Below are 24,106 nucleotides of genomic sequence, written 5' to 3' on the forward strand. Positions count from 1 at the left end.
ACACACACACACACACACACACACACACACACACACACACACACACACATAGAGGAAGAAAAGTATGATAAGAGGAATCTGGGTCGGTCACGAGCTAATTAGTAGATCTGTCTGGTCAATGAGCTTCCCCAGGTCACTGGACTTGTGCGCTGAAACAAAGGACAAAGACCCACAGATTCTGATGGAATCAGAAAGTGGGTTAGTTGTGAACTGGAGTTTTAGAAAATGTGAACAGCAGGCAGTTGGACCTGATTGGTATGCAATATAATTGAGAAATTGGTTACACAAATGTAGACAATCAAATGGAACTGCCAAGGCACAGGAACTCAAATGACAGAAATTACAAAATAGATTTAAGAAAGCTTTTTGGATTATTAGAAATTCAGAACCATGACCTTTTCCTAGGTGGGATGTCTTGATCCCAAAAGAAGGCCAATGCAGTCAATGGTTAGGGCTCACAATAAATTGTGAAACATCTAGAACACACGAGTCAAATGGATAGTGGAGAGAGAATTGAGAACAAATGAGAAGAAAAAGGTTTTATGTACTGGCAACAGGGAAGGACATCTAAAACTCAATTATCCAAGAAAGTAAACTATCTGTGAAAAGACAATTTCTCCCCACAGAGCTCAGAGGGGGTGAGAGGGACTAACCCCAGGTGGTGGAGGTAAATACAGAGAGACCCAGGATGAGATCAAACATGGCCTAACCAAAAGAGCAGCCCTGGTAAAAAGCCCCAATTCAGAATAAAGCTGGAGATATCATTATATAAAAGAAAACACTTACCAGTATATTATTGCAGAACTATAGAGATACCCAAAAAAAGGAATAAGTAATTTCGAAAAAAGAAAAATAATACTGTCTTACAGAGTTATTAATTGCTGGGATTAGTATTTCTTTTGCTGTAAAGGAAGCAAAGGATAAAAATCAAATAAAATCTATTGAAGAAAAAACTGGAAGTAAGAAAAAATAGCTTTGAAAAGAAACTGGTAAGCATTATCCAAGAACTGAACTCCCTGAAAACTAGAATAGACAAACAGAAATTAAAGACTCCATAAGAAAGCAAAATATATTAGAACATAATCAAAACACTGGAAAACATAGAAGAAAACATAAGATCCTTTAAACTAAAAACAACTGACCTGGAAAACTAGTTAATAGGAGATAATTTAAGAATCACTAGACTACATGACAATCATAACCAAAAAAAAAGTCTGAACAATATATTTCAAGAATTCATCATGAAACAGTCAAAATAGAAATAATTTACCTATTTTCTCTTGAATGCAATCCCAAAATGAACACTCCCAAGAAGGGCCTCGCCAAAATTCAGGGCTCCCAAATCAAAGAAAAAGTACAAGCATCCAGAAAGAAGCAGTTCAAGTACCAAGGAACCAGTCAGGTTTGCACAGGACTTGACAGCTTCTATAAAAAATCAGAGGAGAGGGGCGGAGCCATGATGGCAGGGTAAAAGCAGTGACTTGCTTGAGCTCTTCCCCAAACCCCTCCAAATACCTATAAAGAATGGCTCTAAACAAATTCTAGAGCAGCAGGACATCCAAAAAGAAGAGTGAAACAAATTTCCAACGCCAGATAACCTGGATGGTTGATTGGAAAGGTCTTTTGTGCCAGGCTGGGAGAGGAGCGCAGTTCAGCATGGGTGTACAGGCAAAGATCAGGCCTCAGCGAACCTGGAGCAGGCCTCAGGGGACTGAATCACAGACAGCTGTGGTGGTTTCCAGACTTCTCAATCCACAAATGCCAAAGACAATTTAAAACAACAGCAGGAAAGTTCTGTGACTGCAGTGAGAGAGGAACTCGGTGCCAGCCCCAGTCCCAGAGCAGCCCTGGGTTGGTGGCTGCTTCCAGAGCTCCCAGCTCACAGACTGAGGGGGAATCAAGTAGCTGATCAGAGGAGGATTGCAGGGATCTCTTTGCTGGTGCTGAGGCAGGATTCTCTTGCTTTGCCCATGCTTGGATCTAGGTCACAGTTCTGGGAGGTAGTCCTGGGGCGAGGAGGAGTGTTGGCATGGTAGAGCTTGTAGTGACAGTAAAGAGGGAATCCTCCTCACAGTTCCAAGACAGAAAAGAGTGCTTGAGTTCACTCAGTTCCAAGAGAGAAAAGAGTGCTTGAGTTCACTCATAGACCAGAGCCCAGGCCAGGAAAGGAGTAAACACCTCGCCCTTGATCATACCACCTTGGAAGAACAGAAAATTTACAGGTCCCTAGAAGTATCTCTGAAAACAGCTGCACAAAACCCCTAAAGATTGGGACAGTACATTCTCCACACTGGAAGCAGACCACTACCTTAACAAAGAGTTTAAAACTCAAGTCATTGGCCAGGAAACCAAACCGCACAAAAAGGAAAGTCAGACCATGGAATCTTACTTTGGTGACAAAGAAGATCAAAACATACAACCAGAAGAAGACAACAAAGTCAAAGCCCCTACATCCAAGGCTTCCAAGAAAAATATGAATCAGTCCCAGGCCTTGAAAGAGCTCAAAAGGGATTTTGAGAAGCAAGAAAAGAAGTAGAGGAAAAACTGGGAAGAGAAATGAGAGTGATGCAAGAAAATCATGAAAAACAAGTCAACAGCTTGCTAAAGAAGGCCCAAAAAAATACTGAAGAAAATAATACCTTAAAAAATAGACTAACCCAAATGGCAAAAAAAAGGTCCAAAAAGCCAATGAAGAGAAAAATACCTTCAAAAGCAGAATTGGCCAAATGGAAAAGGAAGTCCAAAAGCTCACTAAAGAAAATACTTCCTTAAAAATTAGAATGGAGCAAATGGAAGCTAGTGACTTTATGAGAAATCAAGACACTGTAAAACAAATCCAAAAGAATGAAAAATTAGAAAACAATGTGAAATATCTCATTGGAAAAACAACTGACCTGGAAACTAGATCCAGGAGAGAGAATTTAAAAATTATTGGACTATTTGAAAGCCATGATCAAAAAAAGAGCCTAGACATCATCCTTCAAGAAATTATCCAGGAAAACTGTCCTGCTATTTTAGAACCAGAGGGCAAAATAGAAATTGAAAGAATCCACCAATCTCCTCCTGAAAGAGATCCCCAAAGGAAAACTCCTAGGAATATTGTAGCCAAATTCCAGAGTTCCTATGTCACGGAGAAAATATTACAAGCAGCCAGAAAGAAACAATTCAAGTATTGTGGAAATACAATCAGAATAACACAAGATTCAGTAGCTTCTACATTAAGGGACAGGAGGGCTTAGAATATAACATTCCAGAGGTCAAAGGAGATAGGATTACAGCCAAGAATCACCTACCCAGAAAAACTGAGTATAATCCTTCAGGGGAAAAAATGGAAAGTCAGTGAAATGGAGGACTTTCAAGCATTCTTGATGAAAAGACCAGAGCTGAATAGAAAATATGACTTTCAAATACGAGACTCAAGAGAAGCATGTAGAGGTAAACAGGAAAGAGAAATCATAAGGGACTTATTAAAGTTGAACTGTTTACATTCCTGCATGGAAAGATGATATTTGTAACTCATAAGACCTTTGTCAGTATTGGGGTAGTTGGAGGGAAAAAACAATTATATGTATGTATGGATAGATAGATAGATAGACAAACAGAAAGACAGATAGACAGACAGATAGATAGATAGACAGATAGATGGCACAGGGTCAGTTGAAGATGAAGAAGTGATATCTAGAGAATAAAATTAAGGGGTGAGAGAGGATTATACTGGGAGAAGGAGAAAGGGAGAGGTAGAATGGGGTAAAACAGACAAAAAAAGGCTTTTACAGTGGAGGGGAAGCAGGGGAAGGTGACAGAGAATGAGTGAAAACTTATTCTCATCAGATGGGACTTAAGTAGGGAATACCATATACACTCAATTGGGTATGGAAATTTATCTTACCCTACAGGAAAATAGGAGGGAAGGGGATAAGACAGCAAGGGGAATGATAGAGGGGAGGACAGATTGGGGGAGCAGGTAATCAGAAGCAAACACTTCTGAGGAGAGACAGGATCAAAACAGAGAATAGAATAAATGGGGGGTGGAATAGGATGAAGGGAAATATAGTTAATTTTTCACAACATGACTACTATGGAAGTGTTTTGCATGACTACACATGTATAACCTGTATTGAGTTGCTAGCCTTCTCAATGAGGGTAGGTGGGGAAGGAGGAAGGGAGAAAATTTGGAACTCAAAGTTTTAAAAACAAATGTTAAAAACTGTTTTCACATTTAACTGGGAAATAAGATATACAGGCAATGGGGTACAGAAATCTATCCTGCCCTACAGGAAAATAGAAGGGGAACAGGATAAGAGAAGGGGGGGTTGGAATAGAAGGGAGGGCACATTAGGAGAAGGGGTACTCAGAATGCACATCATCTTGGGGTGGGAGGAGGGACAAGATGGGCAGAAAATTTGGAACTCAAAATCTTGTTTAAGTGAATGTTGAAAACTAGAAATAAATAAATTAATTTAAGAATCAGAAGAGAACTGGGAACACAAAATTTCAAAAGGCAAAACATATACTTATAATAAGAATAACTTACTCTGTAGAACTTGGTATAATCCTACAAGGGGGAAAATGGAATATAGAACTTTCAAGCCTTTCTGCTGTAAAGATAAAAGCTAAGTAGGAACTTTGAAATACAAACAACAATAGTCTAGAGAAGTCTAGAAAGTTAAATTCATTTGGGAATTTGGAAGGTGTTGTATGACAATGTAGTTAGTTAACTATCACTTATTAAGCATCTACTATGGGACAGGTACTGTGCGAAGTACAAAGGATACAAAGAAAGGTAAGACAGTCCTTGCTATCAAGAAGCTTTAGTCTTAATGATGGAAACAATATGCAAAGAACTACGTACAAACAAAACACACAGAGGATAAATTGAAGATAATCATCAAAGGGAAGGTATTATAAATTAGGTGGATTGGGAAAGGCTTCTTGCAGAAGGTGGAACTTCGATTGAGACTTAAAAGAATCCATGGACACTAGGAAGGGACTTGAGGAGAGAAAGATTTTCAGACATGGGGGATGGCCAATGCAAATACATGGAGTTGGGAGATGGAGTGTCATGTGCAAGGAACAGCTGGAAGGCCAGTGTCCCTGGATTGAAGTGTATATGGAAAGGTATAAGATGTAAGAAGACTGGAAAGGTAGGGTGGGAAGTAACAATTGTCCCTTCAGAACTTTAATGTCTTCAAAGGGTATTTAGGGAGTTAAACAAGGAAAACAGAGGACCTGAGAGTAGACTGCTTCTGTTTTGACAGTTTTCAAAGGGGAAAAAAAAGGGAAAGTAAAAATGGTACTGTAGAAAAGAGGAAAATGACAGTAGAACTTGCTATTTTTCATAATTGGAGTTAGTAAGAAAAGTATACAAACATGGAGGAAGGAGAAGGGGGAATGGACATTAGATGAGACTCACTCTTATCTGAAATGAAAAAAGAAGGGTTGAACACACATATACAAATATTTTAATGCAGAAATATATCAAACTCAACAGGGAAACAAACAAGGGGAAGTAGGGCAATATGACAGATAACACCAGGGAAAGAAAGCCATAAGCAAAACAAACTTCTTGATCTTGAAGTGGTGAGTTAAAGGGGAAAAAAAGAAAAAATTAGAATCTGAACTCGTGGCCATCAATTTTGGAATGGATGAAGAAATCCTAGTATATGAATGTAGTTAGAATATTATTGAGGGGTAGAATGACAAAAGAGATGATTTCAGAGAATCTATGAACTAATGCAGAGTAAAGTGCAGAAAAGAGAAGAACAATGTACACAACTACAATAACGTTGTAAAGAAAACCAACTCTTAAAAGATTTAAGGACTCTCTTCAATGCAGTATCACCAACTATGTCTCCAGAGAACACAGGATAAAGCATGTTACTTCTTGACAGAGACTTGTTGTACTCAAGGTGCATAAAGAAACATATTTTTGGACAAGGCCACTGTGGGGCTTCGTTTTGCTCCGCTATTCTTGTTTGTAACAAGGGTTTTCTGTGGGTTTTTTTTTTGTCTTGGTCTTTGGTCTTAATTTGGCATTGTGTGGGGTAAAGGGTTTAATAAATATTTATTGACTGACTGACAATGCAGTGTACAAGCACTAAATTAGCACAACATATATAACTTCTCAATGAGATTGTACACACATGTAAACAGGCAAGTCAAAGAATGACCAATCATTAAAAAAACATATGTTCACTACAGCTGCAATGTATTCAGCTTTATTTTAAAATGTTATAAGAGAAAAAGAAAGAGGTTTTCTCAAAGATATACTGAAATCATAAACATGTTTGACTTACCTGCGGCTAGCTGATTTCTTCTCTATTTCTTTATCTATTCCCTTAGCAGATTTAACATTTTCACTTCTATCCTTTTTCAATTTTTTGGCAATTCGTTCTTTCATTAGATTCTTTTCATCGCTATCATCTTCTTCACATTCATCTTCATTCTAGAGAATAAAATTTAATATCTGCCTAGGTAACAATTATCCCAACAAGCACTGAGAAAAAAAGATAAATATTTCGCCCATTGTTCATTTCTTACGTATGCTGTATAACATTTCTCCAGTAAATTGTTTTTAATGAATACAGGCTTATGGTGTTTCATTGCTGGCCACAAAACATATGTTCATTCATTTAACAAACATTCACTGATCCATTATGACTGCATCACTGTGCTAGAAACTGCTGATGAATGATATAAAGAAAAAAAAGACAAAGATTCTTCCTTCCAAGAATATATAATTGATACTTCCTGCTCAGGTACAAAAGAATTCTCTACTTGTTAAATAGCTGCATTTCATTGACTTAAAGTGCCTTGCCTATTCACATATTAATAGAAAAATGACCTTTACAGTTTTTTAGTCATATGGTCATCACCGACTTATTTTTAAAATTTAAATCTTAATAAACTCCTGGGTGACAAACCTATAATGCAAAACTATGTGTATGCAAGTAGAATAATAGCTTAAAGAAAAAATACTGAAGCTATTATTTCTCACATATATTTTACAAATACTTCATGTAAAACATCTAACCATGGACATTTACATTAATATTACAAAATTAATTACATTTGAAATTTAAGCCATCTACAAATAGTGCAAAACTCTTTATAAAAAAGTTATTACTCACATCATCTGAATCTCCTGTCATCGAATCTGTGCCCTTTTCACTAAAAGGAAACAGAAGACCCACATAAATTTCAGATTCTCACTGAAATTAATAAAAATACTAAACAAGTGAAAAAAGTACAGCCTACTTTCCAGACACATCAGATCAACTATACTCATTTCACTTGGGTCTTGTTTTTCAACATGCATGTCAAAGCTGATACACAATTTAAAAAGCTACATTAAGTTATTACTGTTCAATAGGAGTCACTCTTTACTCACACAAATGAAGCTTGCTGACTTGTGAGAAGAAAGAGAAACTGTCAAACAGATTTATTATGTCACTGAACCAGATTGAGGGTCCAGGACATTTCTAATGTCAACATGTTGAAAAATCTTTGGGAAGAAGCTCCTATCATATCAATTCTAGTTAAAGAATAGTCTTTCTATTCACATATTCTTAAATGTTTTGCTCCAAGTGAGACTTCTCAAAATGTGTTAACCTTAAGAAACTAGCACTTTACTCCCTCTCTCAACTGTAGCCCTCCAACATGTCACAAACTATCATTCATAAAATTCAATGACAGTGTGCAAATAGATATGTTGAGCTACTCCTATGTCTAAGTTCCAGAATTTCTTGGACCACAACCCAATGAACAGGCTGAATAAAAGCACAGTACCTATCAAGGAAGACTGCATTTAACAGGATCACCAAAGTAAGATGTAAAAAGAATTTGAGAAAATAATTCTATTCATAGAAAAATAGACTAAATAGTCAGTCAACTAATCAAGTACCAACTAATCAGAGACAACCTAATCAAAAGCTATCCTTCACCTGCAAAGGGAAGCAACACAGACCATAATTTGTTGTATTCCAGAGGGCAAAAAATAATATTCAATGGTTTAAACCAAAACATGACTGCTTGTTCTTAGAAGAGAGATTCAAGCATTATACTTCAATGAAAACATTAATATAGCTGAAACAATTTTTATGAAAAATTTAGTTCAAGTACATCACCACTGTGGCAAACCAGATTTTAATTAAACATCAAATTTCTGAAGAAAACTCTGAATAAAGAAAACATTTTCGACTGACAAAGCTTTAAAATTAAAACAATTTGTTTTGTAAGTTCAATAGCAATAATAACAGAGGGAGAGAGTTTAGGAGGTTTTTCTCTCCAATTTGAAACTCAAAGACAAGTTTGATGAACTGCTGATAAGTGAAGAAAATGAAATTTAAGATTACACGCCCTTGAGAGATCAATGACACTACAAAGGGGGAATTAAAATACTATGTGCAATATATCCCCCCCAAAAACACACACACACACACACACACACACACACACACACACACACACACGAACTTGAGATTGCACTAATGTGATAACTAACCTTTCAACAACTGGAACTGAACTGAGATGTGGATCATCCTTGAGCAAGTCATGACTACTTTTGCTTTTTCCCTTCATGCTCTGAAAAATAACATTTAATAAAAATTATATTATGAATGGAGCAGAGTTTACCACCAAAAGCGTAGCATGGTATGGTACCAAGAGTGCTGGACTTGTCATCAAAAGAGACCTGGTTTCAAATCCTAGTTCTGTCACTTATTAGTTGGATGACCTTGAACATCTCTAGGATAACAAAGTCCTCGGGCTTTGAAAGCTGTTCACAACCTGGTTCCAAGTTCTTTCCAGTCTCATTATACATTATTACCCATCCCACATTCTATGATGAAGCCAAATTCGCCTCTTCCCTATTCCTCATGCACAGTATGCCACCTCCATCACTGTGCTGGCCACGTCCCATGCTTGGAATGCACTACCTCTTCATCTCTGAATCAAAGAATACCTTCTTTCAAGATGCAGTTCAAGTACCATTTTCTAAATGAAACTTTTCCTGATCCCCCTATACCTCTAAAGTAATAAGAGTGAATTTTAAATAAACATAACAGAGCCTATAAATCCAAATAAATATTGTCCTTCCTGACAGCTTCTTTGACAAATCATTTATCCTTGAATTCTCACTCCTTTGTAGCAATCATACTCTTCTGCTTCCATATTATCAATTCTTTTTAAAGATGCTCTGATCAGCAGACTCAATACTGTACTGAAGCTGTACCCATTAAGGAAATACTTTCCTACTTCTTCGGATTCCTGAAGGTACCTGCAACCTCAAAACATCAACCCAGAGTCAGAAAAATGCATGTTAATTCCACAGAGTCTCCCTTGCCTAACCATACTGAGGGCATTCACAAAACTGCGCCATAAAAATGATTCTGCCCTCTAACCAGCAAGAACAAGAGTGACGAAGTCCAGTCAACGGTTCCTATCTTTACCCTGTTTTCCCAGAGCACAATGCTGGGGAAATTTCTAACCAGAATTAAATCTCATTCTCCATCTTCAGAAATCCCTCTCAGAATGGCTAGAAGGAAGGAGTAGAAGATAGAGAAAGAAGTGACACAGCCTTCTGCAGTCAACAGACAAGATCTGATCAACGGTAAGAAAATAAATCTCAGCTAACGTTAGAAGGGAACTTGAAAAATACAATGGAATTAGATATAAATTACAATTTTAAACCCTTGCTTAGACTTGGTAGTGATGAATAGACAAATTATCATTGAATTATTTTCTAATTATATTTATACAATACTAAATAATGGAAAAAATGGAAAAACATTCATTAAAATGCAGCATGATGTAACGGAAAAGGCAATACTTCATTAGTCACTACTCCCAGCTCTATCAACAGTCATGTGAGTTTCAGGAAATACATTTAATCTTTCAAAGTCTGTTTCCAAATTTGTATTAAAAAAAAAAGGGTCCACTATTATTTTCCTGTTACTTCAGGGGTCATTGCAAGGGTGAAATGAGATGAAGGATATGAAAGCACTTTGCAAATTATAAGGTGCTATATAAATAAAATACTTATAGTTGTAAATATACATGTATATATGTATGTTGGTGTATATATGTAAAATATGCTATTTAAAACATATATACAATATAGCCATACCTTATAGATACTGCAGGTTCAGTTCAAGACCACCACAATAAAGCAAATATCAAAATAAAGAGAGTCACACAAATTTTTTGGCTTCCCAGCGCATATAAAAGTTATGTTTTACCCTATACTCTAGTCTATTAAGTGTGCAAGAATATTATGTCTAAAAAAAACCAATGTACATACCTTACTTAAAAAATACTTTATTGCCAAAAAATGTTAACCATCATTTGAGCCTCCAGCAAGTCACAATCTTTTTGTTGGTTGAAGTCTTGCCTCAATTTGATGGCTGCTCCCTGATCAAGGGGATGGTTCCTAAAGGCTGAGATGACTGTGGCAATCTCTTAAAATAAGAAAACAATGAAGTTTGCCACATCAATTGACTCTTCCTTTCGCTTGAACACTTAGGGTGATTAATTAATCAATGTAGGGTTATTAATTGGCCTAATTTCAATATTGTGTCTCAGAGAATTGGGAGGCCTGAGGAGGAGAAAGAGAGGGGAATGGGAGGTTGGTAGAGCACTCAGAATACATACAACATTTATCAATTAAGTTTGCTGTCTTATATGGGCACGATTTGTGGCACCCCAAAACAATTACAATAGTAACATCAAAGATCACCGATCACAGATCACAAATCACCATAATAGATATAATAAGGAAAAAGTTTGAAATATTACGAGAATTACCAAAATGTGACACAGAGACACAAAATGAATAAATGTTATTGGAAAAATGGCACTAATAGACTTGCTTGATGCAGGATTGCCACAAGCCCTTAATTTGTAACAATATTTGTGAAGTGCAGTAAAGCTAAGTATAATAAAACAAGGTACGCCTCTATGTTTACAACGATAAGCTGGATGTATATACACATATACACACACACACACACATACATATATGTGTGGATGTATAGATAGATGTATAGATATATGTAAGTAGATATATCTACATATACACATACATATGTATATATGCCTAGTATAATGAAAAAACAAAATCTTCACAGTTTTCTTCATATCATTTTTCCCACCTAATCCCTCTCTAATCAACAATGATCAATGTTTAACATTTCTTTTAAGACCTGCCTCAAACTGCCTCTGATTAAGCCACCCCATTCTGATCTCTCTTATGTTGTACACTGGCTAAAGAATGGTCATTGACAAAAACATCAACCAGAGTCAAAGTAGGGTCCTGCAGCATGTCATTCAAGGCTTTCCTTCAGGGTGTCACTGGTTCATCAAATCAACGGACTTTGGTTAAATTACCTAGTCTCTCACAACTTTCCCGAGAATGTTTTTTCAAGATTTCTCCTTTCCCCATCATATTAAATGAATATGTACAGATAGCACAATTTTCCATCTTGTTGCTGTACAGTTGTGTCTGACTTTTTGTGACCCTGTGGACCATACTGTCTATTAGATTTTCTTGGCAAAAATAATGGAGTGGTTTACCATTTTCTTCTCCAGTGGACTGAGGCAAACAGAAGTTAAATGACTTGCCCAGGGTCACACAGCTAGTAAATGTCTGAGGCCACATTTGAATTCAGGTCTTCCTGACTCCAGGCCCAGTGTTCTATCCACCGAACCACCTAGGTGCCTCTAACTTCTCATCTGCTCCGTCCTAACAGATGGAGACTCTGAGCTCTTTGATGACAAAGATTTCATATTTTTTTTCTTTGTGTTTCCAGTGCCTAGCATGATGCCTTACATGCAGAAGCTATAATTTCATCAAAAATAGGGAGTTCCACTAATGCATTGTTGGTGGAGTTGTGAAATGATCCAACCATTTTGGACAGCAATTTGGTAACTATGCCCAAAGGGCTACAAAAATATGCATACCCTTTGACCCAGCAATAGCACTTCTAGGGCTATATCCCAAAGAGATCACACAAATGGGAAAAGGACCTACATGTACAAAAATATTCATAGCAGCTCTTTTTGTGGTGGCAAAGAATTAGAAATTGAGAGGATGCCCATCAATTGGGGAATGGCTGAGAAAGTTGTGGTATATGAATGTGATGGAATATCATTGTGCTATAAGAAATGATGAACAGGCTGACTTCAGAAAAACCTGGAAAGACTTGTATGGTCTGATGCTGAGTGAAGTGAGCAGGACCAAGAGAATGTTGTACACAATAACAGCCACGTTGTGTGATGACTAATATTGATAAACTTAACGCTTCCTGGCAATACAAGGATCTAAGACATCTCCAGAGGCCTTGTGATGGAAAATGCTATCCACATCCAAAGAAAGAACTATGGAAGCCGAACTGTTATTTTTTTTTCTCTTCTGTTGAGTTTTGTTTCTTCTTTATGATGGTTCCTCCTATTAGTTTTAATTTCTACTTACAACATCACTAATGTGCAAATATGTTTAATATGAACGTAATTGTATAGCCTATTTCAGATTGTGCACCGTCTTGGGGAGGTTGGTGGGGAGGAAAGAGGAGAAAAATTACAAACTCAAAAGCATATGGAAGTGATTACTGATAAATCAAAATAAATTAATAATAAAATAAAAGAAAAAAAAGAAAAATTAATAATAGGGAGTTCCGACACTAGGAAGTTCTTCTGCAAACTCCCTGAACCAAAGCAGATCATAACCCACCTATGATTTAGTAGTTAAAGTCTTAGGAAATTGCCTAAGGTATATGGGTTAAGTGACCTGTCCAAGGTCACATAGTTATTAATGTCAGAGAAGATCTGAACTCTGATCTTCCTGACTCTAAAACCTGCATTTTATTTATTATGATTTTTTAAAATACCTCTTGATTATACATGTGCGGTACCTGATAAATGTTTGAACTGAAATGATAGTTCATATTTACAGTTAATGTAAATATTACCAACTCCATTTTACAAACGAGGGACCTGAAGGTCTGAAAGTATAAGAGATTGATTTTTAGCCACCTAGTTAATGATTTCTCAATAATTCTTACTCCAAGCCCAGCGTTGCTGTTTTATATAAACCACACCAAGCTTCCTCTGTGTGCCACACTGCCCCCTGCTAATAAAACCAACCTAACTATCCTATTATGCAGGTACTTTTCTCTTTTTTTTTTCATAAGACTGTCATGAAAAATACTGCCAAATGCTTTATGAAGTCAAGTATATGTTTATTGCATTTCCCTAACGTACTTGTTTAATAAGACTATTAAAAAAAATGGAAATCAGGCTCATTTGACAAGTCACAGTGTCTCAGAACTTCAGTTTTCTCATTTGTAAAATGATGAGGTTGGATGAAATGATCTCTATAATATTCTATACAAAAATTTTGTGAGGCAGTAGAGAAGAACTGAGTAAAGAATGGAAAAAAAACTCAGAGAACCCGAAGGTAAAGGAAGGCAAACCATGATTTGTCAGAATCAGATGAAGAAGACTCTGCAACAAAATGCTGAATATCCCTATATCGTCTTTCTTATTTTTATACAGTAAAGTCGAGTTCAAGCTTCACTCATTCTTAATTTGTAATCATTTAGACAGGGTCAGTGGGCAGAGGTTTACCACTGAACCACTGATGAGAAAATGAACTTTCTAAGAAAAAGAATGAAATAAATTCATCTCCAATTGTTCTGAAATACCCATTTATGTCTAAACAATGTAATCTTAATGTCAGCAAAGAACTTTAAATGAGATTAATTAAAAAACATTTTTAACCAACTCCAAAAGATTAAGTAATCATTTATAATAAATCTACTTTATGAGAAGCACTGGGAGTACAAAGACAAAAATAATTCATTAAAGCTAACACTTAGTTTAGTCTAGATTTTTTTTTAAAAGGCAATAGGGATTAAGTGACTTGCGCAGGGTCACACAGCTAGTGTCAAGTGTCTGGTCTGAGGCCAGATTTGAACTCATGTCCTCCTGACTTCAGGGCCGGTGCTCTACCCATTGCGCCACCTAGCTGCACCTTAGTCTAGATATTTTTACCATAGCTACTTGAAAAAGAATAAAGCTGAATTTCTTTTAAAACATTCCTAAGACTTCTCACAAATTCAGGCAGAACTTCTCTCCAATTGGTTATCTTTTACTGTACACATACACACATACACACACATATACACATAAAACTTCATGTTTCTGTGGTGGTTACAGAGAGAAAATATGCACTATTATATCAATTCCTCCTATCATCCATCCCTTAAGAAAATATTCCACCCAAGAATATTTTCCTTCTCTTATACTACATACTTTCTAGTTGCTACCTCTAGCTTTCCATGAAATTTCTTTTTTTTTTTTTTTTTTGTTTTAGGCAATTGGGGTTAAGTGACTTGCCCAGGGTCACACAGCTAGTACGTGTCAAGTGTCTGGTCTGAAGCTGAATTTGGGCCGGTGCTCTATCTACTGCGCCACCTAGCTGCCCCCCATTAAATTTCTATTAATTGTGGCTAGTACCAAAATAATAAAATGATTTAGAATAATGTTTTCCCTTGCACATTGCCGTTTTACCAGTATTCATGAGAATGAAATATTATATATGATAACACGATGAGTTGTCATGCCAGTTATTTGCTAGAACACTGGCTTTTAATATCCTCATTGAAGAAGAACAAATTATATTCAGTCTTTCAATAGATTATAGTAGTTTTTCATCTTTTTAAGAAAGAAAAAAGTGTTCTAGAGTTTGGAAGTAACATGTCATACATAGTAGCATTCTTATCCCCTTTAAGCTTAGTTGGGACAAATTGCTTTTGTAGCACACCATGTACAATATTCAGTAGACCTTAAGTATATATATAGTTTTCCATTTCACGGAACAGTAACTAAGAGCAGCAGGAAAAAGGAGATAAGTTCCATTTCCAAAACACACGCTGTTATAGCAAAGTAAAAGAAATATGAAGTAATTTTTTATGAGGCCAATTCTGAAAAATAATTGCCTAAAAAATTTTTTTATACTAAAAGTATTTTTAAATGAATGAAATTAACTTTCACATTAAAGTTATTAAATTTCAAATGTGTGATTTAAGCTTACAGAAATGAATTTTTAAAAGACCTACTGATCAGTAAACTTTCCTGTAAAAATTCCCTTCTGCCTCATGTTATTATGCCTCAATACTTCAATAGATCAGAGATCTCATCACAAATCCAAAGGTGAAGATCTAACCCACACTTCTGTATTCAGTAGGACTCTGATAAAATTCTCTTCCACAGAGTATTTGCCCAATATGGCCTTTTAAAATTCCATGGGCACTAGTACAAGCATTCAGGTTGCAAATCCATTATCCTGTCCAAGATAGATGTACTGAGAGACTAACTCATGTCATAGTCTGAGCCATAAGCTTGGATTGGAAGGTCAGTCTCTTTTGAGTGGCCAAGAATTTGCCTGAAGAGATTCTGCATTATTTCAAGAACTTCATGCAATGAGCACAGCATCATCTAGGAGCAGACGAGCTCATCAAAGAACAAGAGACAAGGACAGAACCCTAGAGAACATCTCCACTTAGGACAGGCAGTGGGCACAATACCATCGATGATCAGGAGTATCTGGGAGCAGATGAGATCATTGAGAGAGAGAAGAAAGAGACACCAGGATAAAGCCCTTGTGGATACCCACAATTAAAAGACAAGAAGCAAGTGATGACCCAGCAGTCAGAGAGGACAGTGTCACAGATGACAAGAGTACCTATGACAAGGTGGTCAACAGCATCAAAAACTGCAAGAAAGTCAAGGAGAACAGAGATTAAGAAAAGGTCACTGAATTTAGATGTAAAGTGTTAGCTGATGATTCTGAGAGAGCAGTTTTAGAGCTGAAAGCCACATCTCAAGGGATAGAGAATAGAAAGTAAGGAATTCAAGGCAGATAGTAAAGATTACTTTTTTCTACGAGTTTTAACAGGTAATGAGTGCTGAACTTAGAGTGATGGGACCTGAGTTCAAATCAAAGCTCAGACACTCACAACCTTGTCTGACTCTGGGCAGGGCACTTCAGGCACAACTTTGGCCTCAATTTCCTCATCTGTAAAATGATGAGGTTGGAATAGATAACTCTTCAAGTTCACTTCCAGCTTGAAATCTATGATCCTCTAAACACAGAAAGCAAATAGAAATACAGGACAATAGCTTGGATGAAAATTCTTTTAAGGGTTGGGAGATCTAAATATAGAAGGAGCAAGTAAATAAGACTGAAAAATGAGAAAGATAGGAAAGGATTCATTAATAATGAATTATTATTCCATGTTCCTCATAGGAGAGACACTGGGATTAATTAGATTGAGGTGATAGGGAGAGGTTAAGCCTTGGCAAGAAGAGCAACTTCATTCTGAGCCTAGAGCAAAGGAGAAGTAATTAGGGAAGAGGTTTTGAGAAGAGTAGAAGAGATGAGAAATGATGTGGCTTTTCTCAGCAAAGTAAGGACAACATTATCTGCTGAGAGAGGAGGCAAGTGGTATACACTGACAAATATGGATGATATCTTTGATGGTAGAAAGGGGAAATCATAAATGGCAATGATAAAAAAATTCAAACATTGGTACCAATTATTTTAAATATGGAAGGAGTTTTAAATTGGTTAGACTTTGGGGGAGAGACAAAATCTAGGTAGATATGTTTCTAGAAACTTCCTAAAAGTTAAAAAATTCATAAAGAAAGGCTCTGCCACCTTCACTGAGAGAACATCCACACACATGCAAAAGCTCCACCCTGTGATAAAAGAAAAATCAATAAAGCAAAGGGAACAAATCATTCCCATTTTTAATTTGGAAAAGTTCAATTTCTGAAGGAATGGATCTGAAATACATTCAAAATAGTAACTTAAGGTTTTCTAACTTCTATTACAATAAAAATACAAGAATAAAATACCTAAGGATAATGCAGGCTAGAGTGCAGAAATCTTATAAAGTACAAATCCATGCTATCCAGTAAAATACACAAATACTAAACAGATAAGCTTTCTTCCAATCAAGAGGCCCATGTAAATTCCACATAAGCCACAACTTCTCTTCAAAAAGGTCCATTAGAGTTTAGAATTCCAAATCTTCATCCTGTCAATTTTCACATATTGTCTAAAAGGAGTGAATGAGCAGAGGTGAAAGTGACTTGAGAAATGCACCTCTTAAGGTGAATTTGAGAACTGCACTATCCTCTACCCTTTTAGAGGAAATAGGACAAGGAGGAAAAAAAATGGTCTTTGTGCTGTCTCTAACAATTTTAGCCTGCTTTGTAGCTCTGAGTCTGAAAGTCAGCACTCCTGAAAAGCCAGAACCCAGTGTGTGTGTCTAGCTTTAAGAAACTTCACTAGATAGAAAAGAAAAAAGAAGAGTGATAGACTAAATAGATTTTAAATTTCCCAAAATGTATCAAAACAATTGAGTCAAAAGAAAAAACAAATTGCAATTTCACCTGACTAACTCGGTTTACTTCTTCTTCTTCCTCTTCAGCTTCTTCTCCAAATGAAAGTAAACTAAAATTTCTAGTAAAAGAAAAAGATTCATAAAACAGCATTCAAAAGTATCTTGTTTTCATTGCCAAGAAACAGACTTAAATTTTCAAGAGCAAATATGTACTTGCTATTGAAATGCACTTTTATCTAAATTTGCTTTACTAAATACTTCCTAAATGAAAACAAAAAAATTAGGCCTTTGCCACAGAGCACAGATGTTCTCAAGTTGTTAGCTCAACTTGCAAAAATCAAACCAAAATTCACCCTAGGATCTACATATTCATATATTTTGACATAATCATCACTCCAAGAGAGAATTAAAAATCTCTGAACTTGCCAAATGGCTAGTTACATAACTGAAATTTCTGAAAATCTTGCAAATGCTTACCCTAAAAACCCTGAAAGGATAAAACAATACATTATGTACCAAAATAATCTGTAACATCTCATTTTACTCATTAAAATCTGCTATGCAAAAATTGTATACAAATAAAAATACCATGCAAAAATGGATATTGGAGGAAATCGGGCATTGTCTTACTCTTCCTTAATTCCTCAATCTAAAATGAGAGGCAATTAGGTTTAATGGAATAAACCCTGGAAAAGTCAGAAGACGTAGGTTTTAGTCTTAGCTTTGCTTATTACTGGCTTTCTAACTTGAAACAATTTACTTTGCTCTCTAGCCCTCATTTGTGAAATGAAGGGGTTGAATTCGACTAGAAGTTTTTGACCCCAGGGGCCCACAGCCCCTAAAGAGATTTGTAGATGGATTTTGGGAGGTCTGTGAACTCAAATGGGAAAAAAATTACATGCTTATTTCACTCTAACTGGTTTCCTTTGTAATCCTACGTATTTTACTACATGCATTTAATAACATGATTCTGAAAGGGGTTTATAGGTTTCATCAGACTGCCAAAGGGGTCCACGACACAAAACATGGTTAAGAACCCCTGGATTAGATCATCTCTATGGTCCTTTTTAATGTTAATGCTCTGTAATTCAAAGCCCAACTAAAATAAGTGGCAAATTATCATTCTTTCATCTCAACTTGTTTTACTCAACTATGAGAGAAAAATGATATAAAGAAGTGAAAAATGGAGAAGGCTTGACAGATCATTAGTATTAGAAGTGAATGCTTTCTGCAGGATGTAGAGGCAGTGAAAGCATCAATTCTGTAACTGACTGACTGACTGATTTAGTCTGGGTCTGTCATTTCCCTGGCATAGGGTAGCTCCCAGTGAGGAAATGCCCTCTACCAGACACAGTTTGGCAACCATTAAGCAACATATAATCTAAGAGGGTTGCTTTTGGCAATGAGAGGTTAAGTTACTTTTCCAGAATCTGGGCCTTAAACACAGATCTTCCTAGATGTGAGGTTGATCTTTCATCTCCTACACCAGAAGGCCTCTCTTGTATATTGTCAGAAAAAAATTACTTACAATTTTTGTCATATGCCCTGAAAAATCAATACAAATGTCAATAATGGTGACATTTCACACAAATAACACTAACCAGAATGAAGCAAAGAAATAAATTAAATTCTGAGCTAGGTAAGAAGTTATCTTGCAATAATGAGTCATTTTATAATTTGATCCCTATTAATATCTGCCAGATTATTAACCTGTTTTGAAATATAAGTAGAAGAATAAAACCTAATAATTTAGAATCCATTTATTCTGAATTTGTGATGGGGCCTAGAAGGAAGTTTATCTTTTTAATATCAATTAAAGAAACAAACCCAAAAGATTTGCTAAGTAAATTAAGGATAAAGAGAGCACTGTGTAAGAAATTTTAAAACTGATTAAAAGCACAAACTGTTTTAAATCAACTTGCCTGAATCCCTTTACATACAGTTTGTCATAAATCATAAATTTTTACCATCTACTCACTAAAGCAAATTCTTTAAGAACATCTATTAGGCAACTTTATAAGCTTGGATTTTAACTACATATTTGAAAGCATTCAATCCACATTTAAAAACATTCTATAATTCTATTTTAAGTAATTCAAACTAGTCTTCTACCAACTACTGCAAATTAGGAAAATTGATGAATTAGTAGTACTTTTTCACATTTGAGTAAAATTCTTATATTGTGATTACTTTGTGCCTTTAGTTGTTAATTTCTTTACTTCATCTTCTGGTTTGTCCTTTTTTGGCTTCTTATTCTCTCTTGGTATGATGTCATCAAAAGGATTAAACAAAACCTAGGAAAAGTAACATTTAAAATATGATTTAACTATTTTAAAATATTTCCACATAGCAACCTTATTTAATAATTTCTCAGGTTTTCCCTAGTGCAATATTTTTCCATTATCCAGCCATCTGTCTTATATCTCTTTAAATAATTTTTTTCACTTTTATATAGACTCAATAAGTAAATAGAGCAATAATCTGAATAGGACTGAACACAGTAAGATGATCCAGAGTTCTCACATCCTTCACACTTTCTATGGGTCACATACAAGTATTTATGTGAATTTCTTTTGCTTGACTATACTTATTTGTTATAAGGGTTTTTTTTCTTTTTCTCAGTTAACAGGGTAAGTATGTACCAGCAGAAAAGGGGATAGCAATAGTGATGCCAAAAAAAAAAAAAAAGGAGAGAAAGAACCACTGAAACATTTCTTTAAATGCACAGAAGAGAGCAGAAAAGAAGTTCAGAGGAAAGCACAGACTAGCAAGATAGTTCTGAAAGTAATGTATAGAATTTATTATGCTTTTTCTAAAGCAAACTGAGAAAGACAGAGATTCCAGTTTCACAAAGAATCCTCATTTTGTGTTCTGCTATGTATATGTTGCTATATGGAAACAAGATGTGGTAAATCACTATGTCTGAAGAACTAAAGAGGAGTATTACAGAAGATAGTGGTGAGGCATATGGTAGGTGTGAAAAAAATGCAGTATATAACCAGTGTTCAACTCTAAAGGAGTAAAGAACGTCATTAAGGAGTATTATGACAGTAAGAGAAAATGGGCTAATCACACGGCAAGAGCATGGAACAACAAGTGGAGAGCCAGAAGGCTCTATTGGTACCCTCATGATGAGAGGAGAAAGTGATAAAGGCCCCCATCGACTGGACCCCCTGCAGAAAACTGTTGGGAGAACACAAAAAGAGTAACATGGGATAGGTGGACATGGACAAGTTGCAACATGCACCATTGGAAGGAACTCCCTAAATGATGACATCAGAGATTTGAGTATTTAAATATCTTGTAATGGAAACTAAAGAAACCATCAAAATGTGATGGCTTATGTTTCCTTAATAGATCATTACAGAGATGTTGGCAAACCTTTTTCATTTCATATCTATTTGTTATCCCTCAATCAGCTGCACCTAAGAATTCTCTTAAAGAATGATGTGGCTTATGTGGGTCTCATGCCAAATTTTATGTGGACTTGTATTTGCTTCCATTTTAGAGTCAGGGGATATTTAAAGACCACGTGATTCTTAGCCCCCCTTCATCTTTGTTCTGCCAATCTACCACTATCACTGAAGAAGCAGAGAGGCACAGGACTAAGAGGCACTTTTCTTTTTCTTGGATTTGGCCAGACCAAAGAATTCATCACCTAGTTGTCAAGCACACGTATACACATGCATGCATATGTCATATATACATATATAGTACCTGGAAATATTACAAATATACATACATATGTAATATATATACATACATATATATATTACTTCAATCAAAGGTTTCAAAGAATTGATGGTAATTTATTCAAGGTACAAACCTCATCAAAAGTATCCTAAATACCCACCTCACAATTTCTTATTTTATGTGGATTAAGTGGCCTTTCTTCTTCATTAATGTCCACTTCTGTTAATCTCAGCATATTGTATACTGTGTCTCCTGTTACCTATCAAATGTTGAAAATATAGTTAATAATGATTAAGGTTTTTTCAAATATTTAAAATAAAAAGATGTTTTTAATATTAGAACATTGAAGTATATGCATTACTTAATATAGCAAACAATACTATTTCCTCAAAAGAAAAAAATACACAAATGGACTAATTTCATAGAAATGACCTCCTCAATATGACCTTCTCCTAAGTAACTCAGAGAAGTGGGACATCTTGGACATCTCCTCATTTCCCATCCAACAGCACTTGCTTTGGACCTCCCTGGATTTTCCAGCAGCACTCATTTTGGACCTTTTTGACTTCCCCACTACACCCCTCCTCCCCACCAGGTGTGTTCTTCTCTACCTCCTTGGCTTTCTTTTTATGTATTGCCTTCCCCTATTAGACTGTGAGCACCTTGACATCAGAAGCTGCCTTTCTTTTTAGAATTTATGTCCCAGTGGTTAGCATACTGCCTGGCACATAGTAAGCACCTAACAAATGTTTCGTGACTAGAAGAGCATTTTTTTCGAAGCTAGTCAAAAAACTTATGCTTAAGAATCTGAGAAAAATCTGTCCCACAAAGTAGATTTAGAACAGTCAATTTATAAAAGTACATACAAGATGGTCAAGTGTATAACAATGACCTCACGTTCACCACTGAAATCCCAAATATTCCAACAAGATTAGCAAGTCATTGGCATTTTTAAAAAGAAAAAAAAAACCCAAAATCTATAATCTCAAGTCCCTCTTCAGTAGAGTGGCCAGAGCAGGAGATTCTAATTGCTTATTTTCTAGGCCACCTAGCAGTAGTCATGAGGATTGATAACTTTATCTCAAGTTTCCATTGTTCTCCAGTTTAAAAACATTTAATATTTGTCGTGGGTTTCTAATTTAATTTTAATAACTGTGTTTATATGGCTTTCCTCCATGATGATCATAGATTCCAGTTTTGATCAAAGAGGGACAAGTGGATCACAATAAACCAGCAGAGGGAGCTATTGACCTATGGAACTAAAATGTCAGGTTTTGGTTTTTTGGTTTTTTTTTTAATTTCTTGTGGTAAAACTGGAGATGGAAGTTGGTACAGTGGTTCAGAGACTTCAAAAAAAAGTTTACTGAAAATTCAATCAAAGAATACAGAAATTAATAAATTCTAAATAAGAATTCGTTTTGGAACAGAATCTAAACATGCTGAAAAGATGATATATCAATCAACTTAAATATAAGTTCTTTCCATTTTAAACATTAATAATGCTATCAGTAAAATTAATTATACACAGTCAAATTTTATCAGCCAATAAACATTTATTAAGTACCTACTATGTGCTAGGCAGTGTGCTAAATGCTGGAAATACAAAAAGAGGCAAAAGATAGTCCTGTCCTCAAGGAGCTCACAATCTAATAAGCAAACAAATATGTACAAAGAAGCTATGTGTTAGGATAAACAGGAAAAAAATTAACACATTGAAGGCACTAGAATTGAGAGAGGTTGGGAGAGGCTCCCAGAAGAAGATGGGATTTTAGTTGAGACTTGTACTTAATCACTAAAAATTCATCTAAGAAAATAGACTAAATTATATCACAAGTAGCATATGATTACAATTGTTTTGGGGAAAAAAAAATTTTTTTAAACCCCAAATCCTTTAGAAGCAAAAAACCTTGAAAGTCCTGGCTACTTGTCAATTCTATTTGCTATGACAAAATTTCTATATAGACAAAAGAATTGAGCAGTCCTGCAGAGTCCATTGTTACAGGATTTGACCATTTGATAAACATTGAAAAAAAAGGTGAATAAAAGGAAACAATAACCAATTCACAAATGTTGGAAAACCAAAAATTTTGGAGACATAAAACTTAATAAGAAACAAAAGTGGATTTTTGAAATGAGAACTGAACACCCACCTTTCCAAAAATGGTATGTTTATTGTTAAGTTCATCTGCACGACCCAAGGTAAAGAAAAACTGGCTGCCATTATCATGAGGTCCAGCATTTGCCATGGCAACCAGTCCTCTCCGATTAAAACGCAATCGTGAGTGAAATTCATCCTGTAGCATAAAAAAGAAAAGGTTAAGTGTGTAAGCTCAGTTTAGTCAATGTTCATTTGGTTGGCAGAATCCTACATATATTTTATTTTCTATTCAAAATTTCTTTTTTTTTTTAATGGAACTGATTTTCAAGTATGACAAAAGTCTATATTTACTTATCATAAGTAACAATATCTCTTGGAAATGTAGGAAGAGATCAGGTTGACAAGAGCTTTGAATGTCAAACAGGGGATTTTAAATCTGTGGTAATCAAGTCACTGGAGTTTACTGAGATGGCAGGGAGAGGAGAGAAGAGATGACATGATCAGACCTATACTTTAGGAAAATCACTTTGACAGCTGAGTAGCAAAAGATTGGAGTGGGAGGAGACTTGAGGCAGAAGACCAATCAGAAGGCTATTGCTATAATCCAGACAAGAGATGGTAAGGGCCTGAACTAGTGTGATGGCTGCATGAGTAGAGAGAAGAGGATATACCTGAGAAATGTTGAGAATGTTGAAATGATAAGATTTGTCAATAGACAGGAAATATGGTGTTAATTAGAATAAGGAATCTAGAATGACATTGAGGTTGCAAGCCTCAGTGACTAAGAAGATAATAACTTTGACAGAAACAGGAAAGTTCAGAAGAGAAAGATACTGAGCTCTGTTTTAGATGTGTTTTGAGGTGCCTGCAGAACATCCAGTTCAAGATGGTAATATGAAACTAAAAC

At 35.7% G+C, this 24,106-nt stretch overlaps 1 protein-coding gene across 1 annotated transcript in view; it reads right to left on the reverse strand.

The window, feature by feature from the left end:
* The window catches only part of CWC27 (CWC27 spliceosome associated protein homolog), a 286,475-nt gene that overhangs the window by 238,087 nt on the left and 24,282 nt on the right, over positions 1-24,106 (reverse strand). The window contains exons 4-10 of the mRNA XM_027863367.1: positions 23,252-23,395; positions 21,262-21,360; positions 19,599-19,702; positions 17,458-17,527; positions 8,504-8,583; positions 7,131-7,170; positions 6,297-6,445 (exon numbers count right to left, since the gene is read on the reverse strand). Coding sequence (XP_027719168.1) covers positions 6,297-6,445; positions 7,131-7,170; positions 8,504-8,583; positions 17,458-17,527; positions 19,599-19,702; positions 21,262-21,360; positions 23,252-23,395 — 686 coding nt within the window. The remainder of the gene's footprint in view (positions 1-6,296; positions 6,446-7,130; positions 7,171-8,503; positions 8,584-17,457; positions 17,528-19,598; positions 19,703-21,261; positions 21,361-23,251; positions 23,396-24,106) is intronic.

The sequence above is a fragment of the Vombatus ursinus genome, unplaced genomic scaffold, assembly GCF_900497805.2.
Source record: "Vombatus ursinus unplaced genomic scaffold, bare-nosed wombat genome assembly UNPS02014772.1, whole genome shotgun sequence".
NCBI classification, from domain to species: Eukaryota; Metazoa; Chordata; class Mammalia; order Diprotodontia; family Vombatidae; genus Vombatus; species Vombatus ursinus.